Here is a 25,235-nt window from a genome sequence, read left to right on the forward strand (position 1 = left end):
CGTTTTTATCAAGTATTATAATTATCTAAATTTAAACGAAACGTGCAATTGCGTGATGTTTCTCTGATTTTTGACCGGCCTCTCGTCGAGACATGACTGAGATTAAAATGGCAAAAACAATGAATTAAGACATCCTCTGTACACTTCCAAACGCCATTATAAATCATCACAATGACACCTATGTTAATGAGACTTGGTAATTGACTTTTTATATTTTTTATTAGGCTAAAACTTAAATATATTACCCTAGAGGCAATACGTATTGTGATAACTATTTCTGAGTCGGATAGTTTTAGTTGTATCTTCCTATCATCGACAGAGCAATATATAAGCATTAGGTTCTGGTTCTGATCAAAATTTATTGATGTTGCGGAATACTGGGGATGCAACGTATATCAATGTCTCTGCAGGATCTGATGGAAAAACGTGTTATTTTCTACTTAGAACCATTATTGACCCTGTTCAATAAATAATGTATACCACTGTTAAGTGGATATTTATCACTTGTGTTTGTCCTGTAAGAATAACTAACAAGGGACTATGTTAAATGCTTGTTGTAAATCCGTAACATATGTAGCTTTACATTTTCTGTGATATTGTAGATTACTAGAGATAGAAGACATCGTGTTGGAGCATACACTGCCGCAATTACAGTAATTCATTTGTGTTAGGGAATCGTCAACATTATTTTATTAACGATTCGGGATATTTAGCAAATTCAATGTGGCTTTGTGGAAAAAGTAATTACTAAAAAAACGACTGACGCAAGTTTTAACCCTATACAATATAGAAAAGTAATTAGGACATTTGTCTATCAATAATCATTTTTATTAATACTATTGACTTCTCAGACAGATATCATATTTTACAGGTTAAGCAATGAGAAAAGTGATGGATTCCTATGCAAGGTTATGTAAGATCATAAATTTGATGTCATTGGAATATTATATTTTATCAGCAGTTGTGTTTACGTCATCATTTTGCTGTAAGTAGTTTACCATTATTTCTTAACATTTAAAACATATTAATGGGAAACGAAATATTTGCTATAAAAATGCATATCTCATACGCATAATTTTTTTTCAAATTCTAAAATCATCTTGTGATCATATAAGAAATTTAATACATTGCTTGATAAAGTCTTCGGAGAAATTTTGGTTTTATTTTTGAAAACAAATATGAATATCGTTTAGTCTAAAACAATTGTTTTGGTTATATGTTTCGTCTCAGAACGCATGTGATCTTATATATTATCAATTAGTATTTGTTTTCATTGCACTTTTAAATAGTTAAATAAAATCCCTACAAACTGTACTTGTACAAATGTATTTTACTTGTAATGAAAAGCAACAACAAATTTAAAGTTGGGTTGCTGTTTAGTTGGCGTATATTCCATGTTTCTATTCATCCATACTTATGGTTTAGGGATTTTATGATATGCGTAACTGCAAAAGGATAAAGACTATACTGTTTTAGAGATACAGAATCTGACAATGAATTACTGAAATTTCATATCAAATATTTTTGAAACGTTTTTCGACAATTTACAGCAGTGATATTCCCCGTTTTGGTTTAAAACAAATGAAAGGCAAAATTTCCATGTTATAATCATAGGAATTTGTCCTTTTAAAAATACATATCACTTTATATAACACAAGGTGCTTAAGTCAAATAAAAAAAAATCATTTTATTGATATATTTAAGAAATGTCACTGGTCGCGAACATCCTTTATGTTTCGATTCTGCTGTTGTGTATCTCACTGACACGTTTTTGTCGTAAATCTGCATTAATTAAGTTATATAAGTTAACTAAGAAAAATTGTGTATAACACGCCTATTTATATTGTCGGAATCATTAGTTACAGGGCTTAGAAGTATGTTAACCGTAATTGATTCGTCTTCTCAGAGCCGATTGCAAATGTTAATCCCGCAGTGAATAATTGATTGTTATTGTCTCTTTGGTTTATTTCATACACAAATCTCGGTTTCCGATTGGTCCATTGTATTGCTTAAAATAATATTAGTTACATAGTGTGCTAGTGACCTAATACGGTATATATGGGATTAGTAAATTCCATATGGGTTGAGAGCGAAGCTCGAATCTCCATATGGAATTTACTGACCCCATATATACCGTATTACGTCACAGGCACACTATGTAACGAAATTATCTTACCGACTATCTGAACATGTGAAATAAGGACTAGTGATTCTCAAAATGAGCAAGTCTTCAATACTGTTAGCATTAAGAAAATACTTCCATTGATCCTACAAAAAAAGATGCCAAAAATAACGACTTGTAAGGTTTAAATGTGTTTTATGAATTTGTTTAATCTTAATCATCAATTTCTTCGTGTGTTGGAAATTTTAAGATTTTTTCTCAGTACCGTTTTGTTTTTATAAAGGGACGTAACACCATTACTAACCGTGTATGAAATAAGCCCCGCCCATTCTTACCTAATATGGAATATAAAGGGACGTAACTCCACTTCTAACCGTGTATGAGATAAGCCCGCCTCCCTACTAACCTAATATCAAATATACACGGTTTGTACGCGGACACTTTTAACCAATCATATTCCTGGAAATGTATAGGAGGTAAGATAAATGGTTATATTTGGAGTTATCTGAATTTTGTATATAACTTCCACAGGGAAATTGATGGAATTGGAATATTTTAGTTTACAAATAGAAACTCATTTAAACCTACCTCAAATGACACTTATTTAATTGATTTTTACGGTATCTTTTACAAATTTACTATCTGGTTGATAAGTTCTTATTCAGAGAAAAACTAACAAATTTTTTAGAAATACCTTTTATAATTAATCATTCATAGTAAAATTGACATTTCAAACAGTTTGTAAGAAGAAGGAATTATTAATATAAATATATAATAAAGTATTTATTTATTGATAAATATAACTATGATCATGAGTATTGAACTTGAGTTCCTGATTCACCGTATGATGTATAATATAATATCTCAAAATGCACTTTGCAGTCTACATCAACAATTATTATTTTTACTTAAGCCTTTTTATTTCTTTTTAAAAGATAAGGACAATTACATACATAAAATAAACAAACTTATTACAATAGTTTTCATAAACATATAAGACTATAAAAATATATTACATCCGAATTGCTTGCCTTACCTTATCCAGAAATACTCAAACCTACTAAAAATTGAGTTCTAATCATGTATAAATTCAACATTCAATACACAAGAATTTGCTGCCCAACTGCGACCTATGAAAAAAAACTGACTCAATCTGAGATAAACTTTGCCTAAGTACGTGCTTATAACAATGTTCTCTTTCGTCACTGTTATATTTATCTCATCTCTATTCTTAACTTATTCTTTTGTAAGAAGGCTTGCTTGTCATATTGAAAATTAATTTGACGATAAAAATCAAATTTAGTCCTTTACTGCTTTTAGACTAATACTCTATATTGTTTTGCTTTTTTTTTTTAAATCATTTGAGGTCTTTGATCTATTACATTCTGGACCCTTCTGGTTAATTTCAACTTGTTTAAAGCTCTTGTTTTGAGTGGTTTAGTTGACAAACTCCTATGGTTATTAGGTGATGACATACTCAGATGATAATCCGAGTACTAGTAGCTTGTTTTGGAGATCATTGTCCGCCTGAGATCACCCCTAGTGGTTGGTGGAGTTTGTGTTGCTTATTCTTTGGTTTTCTATGTTGTGTCATGTGTTCTATGGTTTGTATGTTTGCCTTCTTTCATTTTTAGCCAGGCGTTGTCAATTTATTTTCTATTTATAAGTTTGACTGTCCCTCTGGTATCCTTCGTCCCTCTCTCCCAATATGTACCTGTATCAACTTTTTTTGCAACCTTGTAAACTTTAACACCTTCATTATCAGGGCGTACTTATTACAAAAAACTGCTCCAACAGAGCTATGATGAAGTACGAGTGAAATCAACACTACTTAGTTTTTACGGTCACCATCACTAACTGTGTTACCGGTGTCTCAACCAACTGTCGTTGTCAAAGATCTTTCGATACCACAATAGTCTCTGATCTGTAACTTTACTGACTGTCCTATTCTTGATTGTGTCATATTGACTACTGTGATTTCGCATGGTAGGTGATGCAAACATTAAAGGAGACGCTTACAATGTCCACACATCCCGTATTCTTCCTTTTGGATTATATAAGATTCCCTCAGATTCTGTTTTGAATTTATTTGTTTCTTTTTAATCTACTTACGAGATTTGATTATACAAAAACAACTGTCGCCTTTATTTTCAAATGCTTCAATAAGACCTTGAACGTTTATCTTTATACTACCAGTATATAGTAATTTACGTTTTCTGTCACATGGACATTTTAGACGGGAATACACAAATCGATAAAATGGTTAAACTATATTAATACAAGAAGAAAGCGACTGAATGAGAAAAAACAATGTTCCTCTTCCCGTCTTTTACTTAAAGGAGTTAGCTCTCTGCTGTAATTGCACAATTCAGATTGAATGAGTAACTGTTTTGTGAATCGGAGTCTTATCGAAATATCCTTAACGAAATCGCTGAAATAGTCTTACCGAAATATCCTTAAAGAAATTGCTGAGTAGTCTTATCAAAATATACCTAAAGAAATCGCTCAAATAAAAAATGGATAACTATGTAGGGTATATTCTGTTTTAAGGAACACTTATTAAGATTAATAAAGAGTGTTAACAAAATTGAAAAGTTGAAAGAAGATTTAAATGTCAATATGATGTTAAATTTCCTTCTTAATATTTAAAACAACGAGTAAAGTAGGCTATTACAGAATTATATAATATTACACTGGGTTTAAATGTTGATGTGCGAATATTTTCGTCGACTACAAACTTCAATTTATTGTTCTGGCTCGTGAAATGGACAGACTGGTGTGTTCGAAAATTTAGTTATCGAAATTAGGTATTGTTTGTGAGATTGTTTTGTGCTAATGAATATTTTAGTATGTTAACACTCTAAAAATAAGTGACTGGAAAGAGATCAAGATTTTTTTAATACAAGAGTTTTTACAAAGCTTTGTTACCAATATAAAACAGATTATTTTGTTAAATTTCAGTGTAGCAAGCGTAAAACTTGTCTCAATAATTAATAAAAATCAGACATTTAATGGTTGCATATATATTTTGAATAATATAACTTAAAAGAGAATTACTTTAAAAAATGTATGATTATGGTTTAGAAATAACTTTTATTCAATATGATTACCGGCGTAAACCATCTATTGATTGTGTCGTCCTTTATATAAGACGAGTCACGTTTCTACTGTTTTCGCGTAATCGGTTTTTCCACTGAAATGAACGATAGTGTGCAACGATGGAATACAAGAATGACATATTATAAAACAACAAAAAGATCAACTTTGGAGATTCAAATTCAAACAATACACTTCTACGTCATTCAAGATATCTTTCAAACGTATAATATGAATTTGAATGCCGACATTTCATACATTTTGTGCCAATGTCAACGACGAGCCGCAAATCCGGGTCTATTACTAATGTGACATTATTGGAATTAGCAAAATAAGACATGAGAAACAAAAACGTTTTTTTCATAGGTACCATTTGTAAATGTATTCTGTACGTTATTTTGAAAGCGTTTTATACATTGGCTCTTGTACTACATGGACCCTGCCAATACATTTGTAGGTATTGTTAGTCTTTCTGTTAAGGTTTACTAAAAAAAGTATTGGATTTAGAAGAGGACAGTCAATTCCTTGAGACTGACGAATAAAAATCTATTATAATTAGAGTAACTTCCGGTAACTTTAAAGTACCGTGTATGATCACCGCTCGCTGCTAAGACCGCTCACATCTCCTTTGCATGTATGCTTTCAATGTTCTAATGTTGTTGCGAGGAATTGCTTGCCATCCTGTTGCAATACGTGAATATGAGTAGGTGTTAATCTAAGGTCTGAAGGCGTTTCATTTTACCTTGTAAAATATATATTTTGCTTTTTTTATTAAATCATCCAATTCAAGTTATGAGTTTCTCTTTTTTTATTTACTTTTGAACAGTTCATATAACCTTCCAAATGCTTTTTGTTTGTCATGAAATAGCTTGTATATTTTTCAGCTTTACACATACATGATGAAAATTCAACTGCTCCTTATTTTGAAGCACGGGATGACAATGTAGCATTTCGCATTGGTGAAACAGCAACTTTATTATGTGCAGTGGCTAATCTAAATACTAGATTTGTGAGTACAATTATTAGAATAGTTTAATTATATTTTGTACAATACAATTTTAATTATCAGTGTTTAAAAGACTAGCGTTTTGTCTCAAACCGTTAACAACTTAAATGCATCCACTTATCATACAGTAAATTATAGATCATTGGAAAGCGTATAAGCTGTATCTTCTGCTATGTTCGATCGCCCATACTTCGTATTGTGCAACTGATGTTTAGTTAAGGTCAAAGATTAAGAATAAACTAAATTTTAACAAGAATGTAACAAAATGTCATTTGCTGGTACTTGTATAATACTTTTTTTACGTACGTTATTGAACAGAATATTATACTTCCAAATCAAATGTACATCAAAATGTTGAAACCACAAAATTAACAGGGAAAAAATCATTTCTTAACAAAACCTTTTAAACGTGTGCTTAAAGCAAAATACATATTTAGGTATCAACATCTATATGTAAAATCACATTACTTAATCGTTAACGGTGAAAGATATTTCTTATTGTTATTTTTATTTGCATTTATTATGATAATGGTCAGAAATCAGCTTTCTAATAAAAAAAAAGAAAAAGAAAAATTAACACACGAATAGAATTGACTCCTTTTCTCTAATACAAAAAAAGATTAACACATGAATCGAATTGACCTCGTTTTCTCTACTAGTATTAAGAATTTTTTTTTTAAAAAGCTACTGACAGGTCAACAACAGAGGGCTTTAGTGAGCAATAGGAAAGCGCTATTTTTTGTCAGAGGTTGCCTACTTATACAAAACGTTTTTGGTAATGAATTGGTTGAAGTGTTGAACACCTACACAAATATTCTTTCGTCACAGTTATTTGTTCTACGTGTAATAATTTATCTGTAAAGGAAGTATAATTATAACTATTATGATAGCGAATTGCTTGAATTTTCAAATCAAAAGCCATACAGAGACTGTTAGTTGATTTAAAAAAAATCCTCGCAGATACCAGGCTTTAAATAGTATACACAAGACGCCCATTTTGTCTAACAACGACTTACCAGTTGCGCTCGAATAAAAACAAAGTTAATAAAAGGTCTTATATAGAGCATTCAAGACCTGATATTACTAAAGGTTTACAGTTTAAGTTATCTATACCTGGGGTAGAAAATCCATACTACTTTTAAAAAAATGCATTGCTTTGATATTAGCAGTCAATATATTATTATGAAAATATCAGTGATATTCCATGTCTACGCGGAAGTGCTGACTACTAAGTTTGGTATTACCCTTGGAAAGGACACCTCCAGAACAGAAACAAATTAGCAGTGGAATTGAACGACTGGTTTTAAATAAACTCATCATAAATTAAACACTCATCATGTAAATAAACTCATCAAAGATACCTAGATTGAAATGAAATGTAAATGCAAAATGTTACATTTTAACAAGGCAATTAAGTATTTTGATAGGCTTCTCTTCTTCTGACACGCGCTCAAACCTAGTGTCTACACTATAATAGTTTTTTACTTTTTGTTGGTCAATGCAAGACTATATATTGATGCATTAATAGTTTAAGAGGGAAATGAAAATATTGTTTTAAAAGGTTCTTTATTTTTTTTAATGATAATTAAGAAATTACAAACAAAAAAGACAAAAGATTTTTCAATTGGCTGGCTATTTAAATTTATAAAACGTCATTGGAATACCAAAGTTTTGTTCCCTATATTTACATTAAAAGCATGCATCACGCGTAAATTATTTCCGTCAAACATTTTTGTAAATGTCAATTGTGTTTTTTTAATCTAATATTGACACTATCTTTTTGAAGATGGTATTATTATGGGCAACTGTATTGGTTTTTATATTTGTTTGTGTAAATAGCAATGCGCGGGGTTGCAGTATTTTGATGATTACAACTGTTACCTCAGTTTTTTATATTGTTTTATGGTGAGTAAACATTAAATCACAGACAATTGTTGGTTTTTACTTGTTTTTCTGCAAAAGTGCGCTATCTATTAAATATTTTATTTTTTTTTCTAAAACCAATTTCATAGTTCTAAACTGAATTTTGTTATGTTGAAGAAAGAATATGCAAAATTGCAGATGTCTTGTAAAATATGAAAATGTCCGTCCTGTACTTTTCATCATTATTTGACAGGAATTGCACAGTACGAATATTCGACGACAAAGCAAACAATGTATATAATTACAGATGGTATGCTTTGGAATAGTAAATACTTAAGATGTAAATTGAAATGTAATCGTTAATGTCACTCGACATAAAAATGCATACTATATTGTAACGAATAGTTCGAACGCATTCTTAATGTATTGTTCTTGTCCAATCCAAATTGTTTCAGACGCTACATTTCATGAAAATGTGACATAACTATACGCGACAGAAACATATTTATGTTATCAAATCAAAACATATTATTTCCATTTTATAATTTTCTATTTTCCTGTCAAACTGAACGAGACAATTTGTAAATCAATGCGACAACAGACAATTTTTTTCTGAAATCAAATTTCAATTATTCTATAAAAAGCCTATAACTAAGTTACTAGATTAGACACATGGTGGAATTCTTTCTCATTTAAAGTGAAGATTAATTGAACAATCTTTTAATGAAGTAACTGTTCTATTTGATGATATTGATACTTTATCAAATCTAATGTATTGAAGTTGTTTTTTTATGATATTGTTTCTTGTCTAGCCATTGTTTTTTTTTTCTATTAGTACATAGTTCTGTCTGTATTTTCATTTTGTATTTCATTTCAATGAAACCACATTAAAGTAACGTAATTGTCATACAAGTGAGGGGTTGAAATAGCTTTAAAACTAGGTTTAATCCACCAGTTTCTACATATGAAAATGCCTCCACCATTGCAAGTCAGGAATATGACAGTTAGTATCCATTCGTTTGATGTGTATGATTTTGTGATTTGGGCATTTGATTAGGGGCTTCCCTTTTTGTAATTTCATTTTTAACGATGATACTTATTTCTTCAAATTTAGGTTTATTGGAGACGTACATCTGAGTCTCATCCTTTGATAATAGGAGATTTTGTATATAGTCCTGACCAGCGACATTCCATAAAACGTGTAGCAAGAAAAAATGAATGGAATCTAGTTATCAGAGATCTACAAGCTGATGATGCGGGAGTATATGAATGTGCAATTAGTACAAAAGAAAAAGATATCAGAAGACTGGTAATCCTGCGAGTAAATGGTTTGTAGTTGGGGTTTTTTTTCTTTGAATATTTACATAATTTGATAACCTCGTTAGTATTTCTGCTATAGTTTTTTTCATGGAAATAAAATATGGTAGACATAAACACTTATTCAAAGCCTTAATACAATACTAATTCGGTCGATTAAAGAACGCTGTTGTTGTGAATATATATTTCCTTTGCTAAAGATCGTAACATTTATATCAGTCAGTATTTAGTTTTTAAGTTGAATTTCTTTTGAGTTTCCTATCTTACTTTGTGTTCGTATTTGACTAAGGCATTTTTTTAATTGGATGGTTCATCTTGTGTTATATATTCTGATTTGTTTATGTTACGTTTTTTCTCATTCTTCTGATATCCTTTTAGGTCATATAAATGATGCATCGATACACCCTATAATTTAGGCCACGTTAATAATACACCAAATACATTCATATCTATTATAACAAGAATCAGAGATTTTTCCAAAACAAATTTGAAATTCTATTTGTAAAGGTCAACTGTAACAACTGTAACATGATATTGAAAGTAATTGTAACAAAGTCTCCAATGTATAATTTGTCAATATAGCTGGCTCTCATCCCACAATTCTTTACTACTGTGCAAGTCCTGCTATGACCGTTTATTTAACTATCGCCTGATCTGCTAAGAAATCGTTAAATTCTCGTGAGACACTAATAAATCTGCACTGACTTTTATACTTTTTTTCATATCAAATTTCCTCATCTTAATTCGTATAGTGATTTTATTTTACAGTTGCAACACAGATGTTAAACAAGTTGCATCTAAAGAAGGAAAACGGTAATATGTTTCAGAAATCTGTTACAAATGTATTCTATCTAAATTGTATTTGAGAAGTGCATCATTTAACAGCACGGTTGTGGATAGGTGTAGATTTATTTTTGTCAGCTTAGACAGCTAACTCACACATTAAAACGGTCTGTAAGGTATGTTTGACACATACCGAGAACTTTGATGAAGTCCTTGATTTTATACTAGTTTTTAATTGATAAATATTGATAAACAGTGAATTAAAGAAAATAGTGGTAAAGCTTTCAAATTTTACAGTTAATTCACAGCAGTCTATTTCGACTTTTCGATTTTCACAGTATGAATTAGATTGAAATATGTCCTTAATAGATAGTAAATATCTGGATAACATACATATATGATCAAGTTTTACTTTCCACCAAACTTCAATAAATCGTGAATCAAGAGTTTATAAAAAAGTAAAAGAAAAAGAAATGCAAGATTAAATATGCGGACCTTTGTTCATATAAGAGGCTCGAATTGTAAGTAAGCAGTCATTTACAATTCATTGGTGAAAGCCATCTAGGAGTTTTATTTTAATTTCTTTTTTGTTTTTTTAAATAGCGTTCGAAGAACAAGTGATGAACACAATCAATTTTACATCCACATATTTAAGATGGTCTAGGAATGATATTTACTCTCAACAAATGATTAGCAATCATACCACACCTTCTTTTTTATAAGTATTTATGAAAGATAAGCTTAGCTAAAATCTCTGTCCATTTCAATAGTAATTAAGTACAGATTAATCTAAAGTTATTGACTTTTGATTTTTTTTAAATGTGCTCTTGCAGACCATATTTTGACCTATAATGGTTTACTTTTATAAATTGTGAATTAGATGGAGAGTTGTCTCATTGGCACTCATACCACATCTTCCGATATCTATATCTTAGCAGTATCAAAGAACTTTGTAAAAGGATATTCTTTAAAACACATGAGAACATTGATTTCAGAACAAATATTTGTAAAAAAAGCTTTAACAAAAATGCACAAGTATTCAATTTGTATTATTGGTTGGAGTATAAACATTTGTAAATGCAGAATCTTATAGAACTTCAAATCAGATAAATCCATATAATCATATAGGAATTTATATTGAAATTTGAATATAAAAATGGGTAAATGATTTAATATTAGAAAAATGGTTATTCCAAAAAGCTGCTACAAAACAGCAACATTAATTTACCGCTGATTAAACTCGTAACCAATAAATAATGATTGCCATATGTGGAGAAGGATCTGCTTACCCTTCCGGAGCACTTGAGACCACCCCCAGTTTTTGTTGGGGTTCCTAGTACTATTATTTGTCTTTTTGTCCTTTTTCTTTATTAGCCATGGTGTTGGTCAGTTTATTTTCGACCTAGGAGTTTGACTGTTTCTTTGGTATCTTGTGCCCCTCCTTTGTAAAAGATTTTAGTCAGAAATCAGTAATAAGTACAAAAATAAGACATAATAGTTATCAAAGGTACCAGGATTATAATTTAGTACGCCAGACGCGCCTTAAAACAGCCATTCTAGAGGTGACAGTGTCCTTAAAAACAAAATGATCGGTTTTATGCTTCTTTTTGTCTTCGTGACCAAAATGATCGGTTTTATGCTTCTTTTTGTCTTCGTGACATTGGTGTAAAAAATGAAACCAACACTATATAACTGTTATGCGTCCTAAATGATTTTTTAGTTCCTCGGGAACCCTCAAAGTCGAATATTTGATAGACAATGATGTTGAACAACCGTCGCATTTGAAGAGCTATATGATCAAAAAGGATAAAAAAAAAAATAAAAGCAACATTCCCTATGATCAACTTTGCCTAAGGAATTTGATAAGTTTCTTATTATAGAATTTAAAAATGGACAATTATAGAAATGTTTGTAATAAATGATGTCAGTACCTAAATACTGACTACTGAGCTGATGATACCGTTGGGGACTGAAAGTACGCCAGAGGCAGTATAATCCCAATGTTCATATTTTAACAAGAGACTTTTTTTTATATATTTCAAAATATTAATTTAACACTTGCAAGTACTTGGGTTCTTCCTTTCAGTGAAATATCAACAATCCAACTATACATCAAACTCCATATAAAGAAACAATAGCAATTTCTGTTTGAAATTATTGCTAATTTTATTTTATTTTAATTCATCTTAAAATTCTAAATACTGGTGCAAGTCAATCATTTTCAATTTAGAATCAACCATAATTATAGAGATATGATCATTCTAAAGATTGCAAATATCTATTATAATTGCAACAAAAAGTCAAAACGACTTACTAAATTAAAATATGTACATGGTTAATTGTTTATATGCTGTACCCTTATAAAAAAAATAAGGTGATGTAGTATGATTGCCAAGTTTAGATTTAACAAAATTTGGAGGCACAATGAGAATATTAGTTGACTCGAATCTTTTATTTTTTTTATACTTAGTACATTCATGAACGTACACCTGAAACACAAAAGAACCTGCGCCAAGTTTATTGTTGAAATATGTATGTAATGATTTAGTTGATAAGAAATAATAGTTTTTAAACCTATTAACTTGTAATAATTCTTAACTTTCCTGTGTTATAGATTAAATTTAGGAAAAATTCTTATGATTATATTTACTTTACAGATAAGATTAGCATTAAACCTCGTAAGTATTACATCATAATCACAATATATAGCTAAATCAGTCGTATTTGCCTCTTCTTTTAAATGCATTAGTTGCTAACCATTGCTAACTACATTGACACACATTTTCCTGATTTATTTTTCAACAAAAACTTGGTACAAAAAACAGATTTACAGTTGCATTTATAAGTTCATAATTATGGTAATGATATCGACTTTACATTGAAATAGTGGGTTGCAAAAATACATGATGATTCAAGATGCTGTGATTGTCCGGTCTTACTTCTTGTCAAACAGCGTCGTTATATTAGAACCACAAAGTCATGAATTAACACATTTATTCTAAAACCAGTTGTTGGCATGATACGGGTTATGTTCTTTTCATATATTTTGTGTATTTAGGGTGTATTATTTTTAACACCTCACGGGACAGAAAACTGCTAGAAGTCCTTTGTTAATTAATGTGCAATTGTCATTTTCCTTAGTTTCTTCTGTTACTTTTCCGGCAACTGACCCGGACGTCTTTTTAGCTGAGTTTTTCTGTGCGTATTTTTGCTTGTGTGTTTATTTTACGTTGACAAGAGGTATTAGGGGGTTCAGATCTTACACATGATTTAAAAAATGTCCTGTACCAAGCCAGGAATATGACATTTGTTATCTAATAGTTCGTTTCTATGTGTGTTGCATTGCCTTTTTTTTGTTGCACTTCAGTGTTCTATTCTTTTTTTTTCCTTCTTTTTTTCATTATAGTTGATGTGCTTCCCTCGGTTTGGTTTGTAACCCAGGTGTGTTTTCTCTCAATCGATTTATGAATTTTAAACAGAGGTATACTATTGAAGCCTTTATTTAACACCGCTGCGTTTTTTGCGTCTGTCCAAAGTCAGGAGACTCTTGCCTCTGATAGTCTTGTATGTGTTTTCTAAATATTTTAGTCCATTAATATGTTTCAGAGTTTAGTGTGACGTCCATTTTCACTGAACTAGTACACATTTGTGTTGAAGTGTTAAATTGAAGACCACCTCCGTGTTCGGGATTTTCTCGCTGTATTGAAGACCCATTGGAAGCCTTGGGCTTTTTTCTGCTCTTTGGTCGAGTTGTTGTCTATTTGATTCAATCCTCATTTCAATTCTACGTTTTATGTCAACCAAACACCAAAAGTTAAAGATGTGAACGAGAACTCGTCACGTTACGACCTTCATTAATGAGTATAACCCGTACCATATAGTGGAATACATAGTCGACATTTCAATGTAATGACCACTTATTAATATTATATATAATGTCACAAACAGGATATAGTAAAGTCGTAAGGTTAATCTCTTTATCCCGAATAACATTTCCTTCAATTCAACCGTACAGTAGCAATCAACTTCTGGGTTCTTGTTGTTGCAACAATGAATGGCATCCATGGGCGGTTGATCTGTTTTGGGCTTTTTTCGGGTTTCTTTAAATTTGTAAATTTAATGGAGTTCTTTTAAGGAACATAAATAAAGGCAACAGTAAGTAGTAAACCATTGTTCGAAAGTCATAAATCCATTGCGAGAAAAAAATCCGGGTCACAAACTTAATGTAGCCGAAGATATTAATAAATTGGAGTAAGTATCACCGTTCTCTTCCTTTCATCAAATTAACCCACGTGAATCCTAATACGCAAGTCTCATTATATTGGGCTTTTCTTCGATTGCTTCACGAAAAGCGGAGATAATCGGGGATGGTGTGGGGATGAATTATCAGAGTTTGGTTCGAAGATCTTCGAATCAGACACATTCGCTCTGATTATAGATTTCAGTTCCGACTCTAGAGAATTGATTACTACAAAAGGCAATATATAAATGATTTGATTTGTATACATATAACTTACGTGGCTAAGTGTTTTGTTTACGTCACGATATAATATAAATTAGATAAAGCAAAAACAAATGATGAAGGGATAGGACCACGCTCCGGATATTGAAGACTGTTCAGTTTTTGCTTGCATCAATTATTTGTCTCCCGTTTTATTAGACACAGTTTACTTGTAGTCATAAAACGCATTGTTCATCAATATTTGAACGTTACTCCATAGTCAATAAAACTAATTTGAATTTTCAAGATTAGTTTCAAGTTATCACGCAAGGCGTAACACAGAAAATATAGAGGAAAGTATGAGCAGTAATAAAGTTGAACACTTCTGCGATTAACCTTTCTAGACAACCACAGAGTTATCAACTAACTTTTAAAAAACAAATGTCTATAGTTTGTCTTTATCTGGGTAGGTTAACATTTCTTGTTAGAAAAAACAGTGAAATGTTTTATATGCTTTAAGCAAAGTATTTCTAGTTTCCCGGGATCACTTATTTTGCTTTAAAATGCTTATAAATGATTGTATTAAGTTTAGGCTACTGTTGACTGAAAATGTTTTGTTACCTAAAATCACTTTTGTAAGTATAGTTACAAAACTGTATGTACTTTTCAATTTCGATTTCATATGTAAAGATTTTTAGAAATGTTTGGTGCATTTTGTTCAACTTCTGTAGCTCTCGATTTTTTTTCGTATTATGGACAGTTCTGTGTCTCGTCGTTTAATTTTCTTTTGACAATTATGTAGTCTTCATTTTTTTTTACCTGCGGTATATTTCACCCTTTATATCTTCTGATTTTTTTTTTTGTGTGATGCTCGACAGTTTTGATAATGTGTCATTTTTGTAGAGGGAATCCAATTTACTGTCAATCGACAAAACCTTTATTGTTTCATGTATCACTGTTTAGCCTTTGTGTGTTATACATTATAAAGCATCTTGTTGATAAAGTGAGCAAATTTAAAAATAATTCTTGTTTACGATGTATTCAACTATTAAAAATGATATCTTCTTCTTCATTTCATTTCGCAGAAATTATTATGTCTGGAAAAGGCTTTGTTAGTAAAGGCCAGAAAATTGTACTGACTTGTAATATAACTGGTGGAGATCATTATACTCCGGATGGAGTCGACTGGTTTATTAATGGACATAAAGTTGATCATCGAACCATGCCCCGCATGAGAATATACAACAAGGTTGACAATCAGCTTAAAACATTTTATAGTACTTTAGAAATAAGACGTTCATTAATGGATGATAAAGGAATGTATGTCTGTAGAGGTCCATATTCTAAAACATCTAGTATCTCGTTACACGTTCTCGATGGTAAATATTTTAATTCATTTGTAATGTATTTTTCACTTCATCTTTGTTTTTCAAATGAAAAAAAATAATTATCGTTACCTCAATGGACAGAAGTATTCGTCACTTATCACTTCATATTTCATATAATCAATGTTTTGCCGGCTAACATTTCTTATTACTTGGAATTATTTGTAGCTAGATTTTAATGAACTTTGTACATGTACCCATAGAAGCATAATCGGTTTATTTGTGGGGATTTTTTGTCAACATTTGTTTGTTAAGCGTTTAATTCTTATGATGATATGAACACAAGAGGGTTTTTTTGTCTGAAAATTTCCGTCATATATTAACAATTGTATTTCATAAATATAATACATGCTAACATCATGAGAAACTGACAGAATAAAAAAGTCCACGAATGTATCATCAGGTCAGAAACATAGTTTTGCTATTGACATGTTCCAACTCCCGGCGGCAAAGTTGACTTAGTTGACTTAGTTGATTTTGGTTATTCTTATTTTACTTATTTTGGTAAAAAAAACTCCTGACAAATCTAAGAATTGATACGTCCTTTGCTCTCAAATGTTTGGGTGTGAGAATTCCTGGTAATTCCAGATATACGCTTCAGATGCATAATATAAAAAAAAAAGTGTTAACTTTCTGTAATATGCATGCACTAAAAGTGTTTTCTAAATAATAAAGGGGGATTTTATTCACTGAAATACAATTATCAGACTAACTTTGGTTAATTGTTAGAATATCTTAAAGGGGCTTTGGCTGCCAAATTCATATTCACCGATTTAACGCAAATTTTCACATTTGATTTAAAACATAATAAAACCTATATCCAAATTATAAAAAGTCTAGAATAAACAATTTACAAGGCATGGGCTCGATGGTATGTATCATGGTTAATTGTGAATTTTACTTCAGACGCCATCTAGTTGATTATCGATCTGACCTCCGAAGACTGCCAACGGTCATATAAGCGATATAAACATAAACATAGATATAAATAGCACTCCTCCGATTAGATTTTTTTTTTGGTCTGTTTAATTTCATATTAAAGTTTAAAATCACATGTCAATCATCCATCGTTTTAACGTGTATCAGACTTGAGTTTTTGTGAATTGCATCAGTCAACCAAATGATTTACCATTGATTCACTCTCAATGTTGACATTCTTTAATAATTCATGCGTTTTCAATCTCTAGCTTATGTGTTAAAAAAAATAGTCACATGAATACGGATTCAATGAAGTTGAATTATTCGATTGCAAGTGGATAATTCATCATCGATGTTCCTTAGCTTTTTTAAACAAAATTGAACCATAATGGCCGCTAAAAGCGAATTGGTATTTCGCTATTTCTCTATCATTGATGATTAACAAAAAAATCATATTATTTTTTTATTTAAGTCCCGTAGCTTGTGCCCCTTTAACTTCAATGAAAACCGATCGAATTTCTATAACTCTTACTTAATCGAGATTAATTATATGTTGTTTATTTCAGAACAAAAGTCTAGCGTTGATAAACGGGGTAAGTGTTTATGTTGATATACTATAAGTGTGTATATTCTAACTTATCTGAATCGTTTAGAAAGAGTCACTTGTTCATCTATATTTTTAAAGGAAGACTCACCACAGCAGTTAGAAAAGTAGTATTGCACAGTTAATTTAGAATTTCAGACATCTTTGTAAGAACCAATTAAATTAATTGCTGCTCTTCCTCTAGCTTATAAATGATCTAACAATTGCGGCCTTTGTATGAAGTCGATACGGGGATGTATCGACATGAAGAAGTAGGTCGACCTCTGACTTTGTCCTCAGTCAATACACTTTTTAGGTCGATATATCCACGTATCGACCACATACAAAGGCTGATATCGTATAGTAAACACTTTGATAAATAAAGATTAACACAATTACTGACTACGTTACAATGTACATAGATCCATTAGCAATCCTGATATGAAAAATGAATGAATTCACACATATAGAATAACTAGAATTATACATTAGTGTATTCAACTTCTAAATCATACGACTTTATAACAGTGTGTAAAACTGTCTGATGATTACCTACAAATGTGTCAAGAAGGTGTATTGTTAACTACAGGAACTAAGTACAGTGATATTAAGTTATAACATTTGAAAATTTGAATCATCATAATTTGTGCTCCAAGACAATTTATAAATAAAATTGTTTGCATGGACATGGTTAGTTGGCGAAATGTTCAATTTCTGGTTGATCAAAAAGATAATATATAATAATTATCTCTGATGTAACCGTCCATTTTAAAACTGCGTAGCAAAATCCTGATATTAAAGCAATTACCAGCCATCTTCGTTTGATCAAGATAAATAATATAACATGTCCAAATTCTATCTTAAGTATAAATTAGACACGAAAATACACCGGTATCGTATTACTTTTTTGTGGATCGTGAGTACAATTATTTCAATATTATTTTGTTTTCTATTTCGTACTACCAGCGTCATAAAATAACCAATACCATCGAGCAACATGACACACATTTCAGTTTCCTAAAAACCCTGTGCCATTTCAATAATTGATAGATACCATATGACTTGTTTTGATATTATTATGTTATTATGGAAACTTTGTTGTATGGCCTTTGTGTATACAACGAATCTTAACCTATACTAATTTTTTTTCTTCAGATTTTGCGAATGATTCAGCAATTTCCAGATATTCATTTCAATGGAAGCATCATTGTTGTGTATTTTTATTCAGTTTATCTGCAACCTTAACATCACACATTTGGTTAACTATAAGATGAGTACAGATTGTTATTGAATCTTGAAAGACCTTAACAAAAATATTACCTCAGGAAGTCGACCTCATTTTCAGTATATCAATAAGAGGAGGATCGTTATTTGTATGTTTATTTAAAAAAGAAAACTAAAATCTGAAAATATTGATCACGAATGTTGCGGTAAAATAGAAGTTATAAAGTCATCCAGTCGTTTTTCTAAACTCTGCCTTAATCAACAAAAAGTGTCTTTACATAACGCATTCATTTTGCGGGAAATTATGAGAACAGATATCGTGGAAGGTAAGACAATTTCATAATTGCATCGCCACAAAAACATGCGGACAGTTAAACATTTCACCGGTATATCACTATTCATTCTTCCAAATTGTTCAAAATTAAGAGCAACAGTAGTATACTTTTAATTGTTAATAATTGAGAAGACAAATCCGTTTTACAAACTAAAACCGACGGAGCACACATCAACTATAACAGGAATTCCGAAAACAAAGGAACAACAGGGACACTGCAGTGCAACAAAAAACAAACGCCTAAAATACATATAAACAAACTATTTGATAACAACTGCCATATTCCCGACCCGACCTTAAAATAATATTTTCAGTATTTTATAAATACAGTTTTCCTTTTTGTATGCAGTACTGGATTTCTTATCGTCATTTTGTACATTTATCCTAATTTTATTTTAAGATGCAGTATGCTTGAATTTTGAAACAAAATATGACACTGTAAAAACAATTAAAGATTGCGCCAACTATGACTGCAATTGCGAATAAAGACGCCGCAATGATAAAATGTTTGAATTTTTTTTAACTATTTTTATGTATATGACATTAATATTGTTGACAAAAAGTATGCGCTAAATTGCCAACTTTAGGTCAAATACATAAATTGCTTAATGGTCATTACGTCAAAGTGACTTTGTGCACCTAAGTGTCCAGATTCTGTTTATTTATCAATAACATAATTTTGAGAGGTATACGTTTACAGTTTTTTTGCAATTTCAGTAGCCAATGAATGGCTCAAGTAGCATACCTTCTACTTTATAAAGCGTCAATACCATAACATCCAAACAAACCTGCAATAATATCACAAAAAATCAATCTTTCTGCAGTATTACTTAATCACTTCATTATATACTAGATTCTAATATAATCAAATCTAAATGGTTGTCAGTCAAAATGACTTGATGACATTGTGTCTATTTAATGTTTGTCTTAGGACTGAACCAGAAAATTTCTATATTCCCATTTTTAGCTGGGTGGGGTATATAGATGACTGTTTAAAGCAGTATGTATTGCACTGAACTAAGCTAACTTGTACTTGTAATGACATTGTGTACAATTAGAAAAAAAAATGTTCGTGCATTTGGATCCATATTTCATGCTTTCCAAACAAAGCAATGCGACAAAAAAATGAACTATCATAATCAAAATCTATAATTTTTGTATGCTTTGCAATTCTCTGCACATTCTTCAATTTCAGTATTCTTCATAAAAAAAAAGGGTTAACGTAAATCTTATAAGAAGATTCTTTTCCGTACTATTTTTCTGTGTGTTTAATTTTCGTTTTTGTTTTATTAGGCGCTATATATTTAAACTAACGTTTTATCAATTGCTTTACAGAGAGGAATCAAATGAGTTGTCAAAGCTGGGATACTTAACCAGAATTAAACCATATAATTGATAGATCTCAGGTGGAATTGCTTCGCTTTACCATATTAAGATGTGTATTCAGATGTTTAAAACTATAGCGACAACTGTATTAGGCTAAAGTCAATCGATTTAACTTGAAAAGTGAAGATCGTATATCACACTACTTGTGGGTGACACGATGTATCATCTGTAGATTCGATTACGTGTTGGAATGTTGATTATCTATTAAGATATGTAGTAAACATCAATGGTGAGAGAAATAAAAACAAATATTGGAGTATAACTGTGGAACGATTACTTCAATAAAAATAAAATCAGCTTTAATAAAGATGGCGATAAGCATGAATAATGAATGCAGTAATAAACAGTCAGACGCAATAAATACCGTACTGTTTGGTAGTATTTTTGTAGATTTCTTACAAATTGTTCCTTTAGCAATATAACCAAAGCATTTGTTTTTGTTTTACAAGTTTAAATCTGGTTTACGTTTTTTCAATCTTATTTCATTTCGATTCGTGATTTATTTTGACATTGAATAAAAAGAGATGTAAACGTCGATGAAACAGTAACCCTATGACAAAGATACCTTCATATATCAACACATGTTTTCAACATTAAACACATGTCTATACAATATCAATCTAATTAAAAACCGATCTCTCATCGCTCCCGTTTTCTGATATGTCGCGTGGGAGATCTAACGAAACCCGCTTTGAGGTCACATGTGAGTGAACTAGAAGTTACGAATTTATAATGATATGCAAATGAGTTGACGACCTATTAATAAGCCAATCAAAAAGGTGTATGAATTATTTTGACTGACGATTTCGTCGTATATAAAACGAGTTACATCCCTTTACCTTACGATAAACTTTCAAGATCGTGGAAGACTCAATTTCATTGGTCGAAAAAGACACACCTACGACGTCACTCACATGTGACCTCAAAGCGGGTTTCGTTAGATCTCCCACGCGACATATCAGAAAACGGGAGCGATGAGAGATCGGTTTTTAATTAGATTGATACAATATGCTCAGCTGTAGACAATATTTTTAATATTCATTGATAAAAAAATATATATTTTGAAAATATATGTTTAGAAAAGAGATGAACGTTTTTATTGCAAATCCCCTCCGTCTTTCCGTCATCCCAAAATCTTGGTAGTTTTGAACTGTTTTCCAATATTAACGTATAATGAAGATGGCTTTGTGTTTCGAATAAACTATTTTTGATCACTTACCATGGAATAACTCGTTTAAACCATTTCATAACAAGAGTGCACACGCTGAAAAGTCTCGCCTTCTTTACTAATCATTGGTATTATGTTGATAGTCCTAAATATAAAGCTTTATTATAACTGTCACATAAACTCAACATTAACCAAGAAAACAAAACATTAGAATGAATCATGAAAATGAGGTCAAGGTCAGAAGTAAAATCACAAAATACTGAACTCCGAGGAAAATTCAAAACAGAAAGTCCCTTATCAAATGGCAAAATCATATGATAAAACAAACTAAACGAATGGATAACAACTGTCATATTTCTGACTCGGTACTGGCATTTTCAAATTTTGAAAATGGTGGATTGAACCCGCTTAACCTCTCACGTGTATGACAGTCTCATCAAATTCTGTCATATTTACAACGATGTGTGATCAAAACAGACATAATAGGTGAAATTTTCAAACTATTGGTACAGCAGTCTAATATTTTAAATACTAATAAGTACTAATATTGGTATAACAAAAACACCGCTATGATATTTTAAAAGTATCGCATTGATATAAGACAGGCGCGTAGCTCCATATACGCTAACACGCAGTTGCGTGCACATCGATTCGGCAAGCAAAAAAAAAAATGCCAAAATAAAAATTTATAAATTAATTATGGTTAAAGGAAACACATATGTTGTCACTTTTTTAATTGATGAACTTTCATTAAATAACGGCATTTCAAATTAAACGTTTTATTGGAGATCATGTAAAAATCGGACAGTACCAGATTTGAATTTATTATACTCAGTCTAAGACGTGTAGTTTCGGAGCACATTTTACAGAGTACGGCTTATCTGTTTGCGATGCGATGTACCAATCGAGATTTATCGAAACCCTTTGATATTATTGAAAATATGCCGAGGCGATGTATTCGAAAGACTATTAGAGCCAATCACCATGAAAACACGCCAAAAGAGCATTGGAAAGTCTCATTATATTTTGCGTTCACACACGTAGACCATATGATAATGGAATTGGAGAGTAGAGGGTGTCTGGTATTATCAGAAAATAGCTTCTTTCTGTCGTATCTGCTTCCTCGTGTTGTAGGACATATAACCAAGGAATATTCTCAACATTGTCTGAGACATACAAAATGACCTGGCATGTATTTGGCGAACAATTTCAATCGGGAGGTCGCTCGATGGACAACACGTACGCTGGTTTATAACATCTCGCGAGTGCTACAATGCAGATCTATCAGTTTATTAAGTCTGTTGAAAACAAATGTACGATCAACAATTAACAACGTCAGGTTATCATCGCTAGCATTACTGCATATTGATCGGGATTTCAGTGTGAATGTTGACAAAGTAATAGAGAAGTTCGTTTCTGCTTAGACCCGAAGAGCAGATTTTGGTCAACGTTGAGTAAATTCTGTAATTCAAAAATGTGTTGTTTCTATTCAGAAGATTCAAGTATTAATAGTTTTACGTTCATAAATTGTTTATAAGTCCTATTTACATGTAGCTCCTCTTTAAACCGTCCTATGACCGAAAACCGAAAAAAAAAACATTTTTCTGCAGTAAAGGGTCCAAAAAAATTTTCGCCTCGCTCCGCTCGGCGGTAGTTGCTTGCACATCGTTTTCTCCTGGCTACGCCCCTGTAAGAAATGATAGCATTTGTTTATTTATGTATATAAGAAAAACACAGCACTTCAAATTGTACACGGACATAAACTTTAGCTTCTAACTAATTTCTGAATGTATATTTAGACCCAATTGTTGTTTTAGTTTGAACAATAAGTTTTAAAGTTAGTATTTTCTTAATTTGTCGTTGCCAAAAACAACATTTTCCGAATGGAATGTCTGCATATTTACAATTGATATTAGACAATATCGCTATGTGATATAATAAAAGTTTTTATCGATACGCTTCTTCCATAGACTGAAACCACTGAATTATAAGCTCATAATCAGTGCAAAATCTAGTGAAAAGGTATAAAAGAAAATGACGTCTTCTTATACTAAGAATGAAGAAAATCAACAATAAAACGATTCCGGTGACGACACTGATCAAAATTAATATTACTTTCTCAATATCAATTGTAATTTTAAAGGAATAAGTTGTTATACAAGTTATTAGAAATAACATGCATATACAGTGTTTTATGTTCACTGTTTATCGAGATTAGGGTATCAAAAGCTTGTGATCATCCTGTGTTTTTGTGAAGTTGATACGGAATATATATCAACAAGGTTTGGTATCTTCCGATGAACTTTCTTTTTAAAAAGACGAGACGTTTGTCTACTTCCTGCTCAGACAATAGTGACATTTTACAAAGTCTGAGTAGCAGCTGCAAGTTCTTGAATATCGAATGAGTTCTGGAATGTATATCCCATGTGCAGTTGAAGTTTGTATATTGCTACTAAGGTGGGGGGATTAATAATTTAAAAATTAAAGGAGCACTAGCTACGAGATACATGAAAAAAAATTAATTAAATGGTTTTTGTTCAAACATCAATGAAAGTAAAATAGTGGAAGAATTCGCAATAGGCAGCCAGTATGGTCCAATTTTGTCATACTAAGCTAAGAAACATTGATGATGAATTATAATTCACTTGCAAGTGAATGATTCGATCTCATTGGATCCGTATTCATGTGAACTTCAATTTAACGCCTTATATAGCTAGAGTTGAATATCACATGGATTGTGTGCGTGCTCTCGTGTTTGATTTAAAGGAAAAGAATGTCTACATTAAAATTGAAACAAAGGTAAATCATTTGATTGACTGATTCGATCCTAAAACAATCATTCTTATACAGGTTGAAATGGCGATTAACATATATTTTTAATCTATGAATGAAATTAAATAGACCTAGAAGAATGCAATTCCACGATTTCCGCTTTCTATTGATATCTATATTTATGTATATATCGCTTATATGGGCATCGGTGGTATTCGGGAGGTCAACTCACCAGTTAATTAGATGGCGTCTAGATTAAAATACACACAAAACGAAGCTACATATTATCATGTCCTGTAAACTGTTTATTTTATACTTTTTATAATTTGGATAAATGAGAATTTGAGTCAGCATGAATTTGGCAGCTAGTGTCCCTTTAGAATTGTCTTGTTTGTCATAGATTCTGGTACTGAGATGACCGCTTATGTAAAATTCGAGGCAGAGGAAACCACGTTCATTGATTCTTTAATTTCTAGCTCTGAATGAAATATTAATGGAACCAATTCAGAAAAGTTTAAATATTGCTTATCTCATCATGTTCTTTAATATCGAAGGTCACAAAAAATAACAATATTCCCAATGTTTGTAGCATTAGGACGTTCTCTGAGTTTCTGCCTTTCTGGTATTTGCTACAATATGAATCCTGTAATCTTAAAATTAATATATAATAGTATAGTTGATTAAAGTTAATCTTAACAGATCAACCACATTTTAAAAGGTTATCTTTGCCGGTAGCGGCTTACGAGTCTTGTATCAGATTTTGCTATTTTCTATCAGTTTCGCACTGCCACCATATCAATATATTTGGTCTGCACAAAAACAAATAATGTTAACAAT

The 25,235-nt window shown here is 31.2% G+C and overlaps 1 protein-coding gene across 1 annotated transcript; it reads left to right on the forward strand.

Moving 5' to 3' along the window:
- Positions 1-877: 877 nt before the first annotated feature.
- LOC139519248 (uncharacterized) lies at positions 878-20,979 on the forward strand. The gene is made up of 8 exons (XM_071311197.1): positions 878-985; positions 6,103-6,227; positions 9,202-9,415; positions 12,845-12,865; positions 15,714-16,007; positions 17,498-17,524; positions 18,670-19,064; positions 20,408-20,979. Exons 1-7 carry the CDS (start codon positions 880-882, stop codon positions 18,786-18,788), a joined length of 906 nt encoding a protein of 301 aa, XP_071167298.1. The 5' UTR covers positions 878-879; the 3' UTR covers positions 18,789-19,064; positions 20,408-20,979.
- The last annotated feature ends 4,256 nt before the right edge of the window (positions 20,980-25,235 follow it).

This window comes from Mytilus edulis, chromosome 4 (genome assembly GCF_963676685.1).
Source record: "Mytilus edulis chromosome 4, xbMytEdul2.2, whole genome shotgun sequence".
NCBI classification, from domain to species: Eukaryota; Metazoa; Mollusca; class Bivalvia; order Mytilida; family Mytilidae; genus Mytilus; species Mytilus edulis.

Bases quoted from the DNA above. Each gene is read 5' to 3' on its own strand.
- LOC139519248 (XM_071311197.1), top strand. From the start codon at position 880: ATGAGAAAAGTGATGGATTCCTATGCAAGGTTATGTAAGATCATAAAT. The intron at 9,416-12,844 runs GTTTGTAGTTGG...TTTACTTTACAG, and splicing joins GGTAATCCTGCGAGTAAATG to ATAAGATTAGCATTAAACCT. The intron at 17,525-18,669 runs GTAAGTGTTTAT...TTTTTTCTTCAG, and splicing joins GTCTAGCGTTGATAAACGGG to ATTTTGCGAATGATTCAGCA.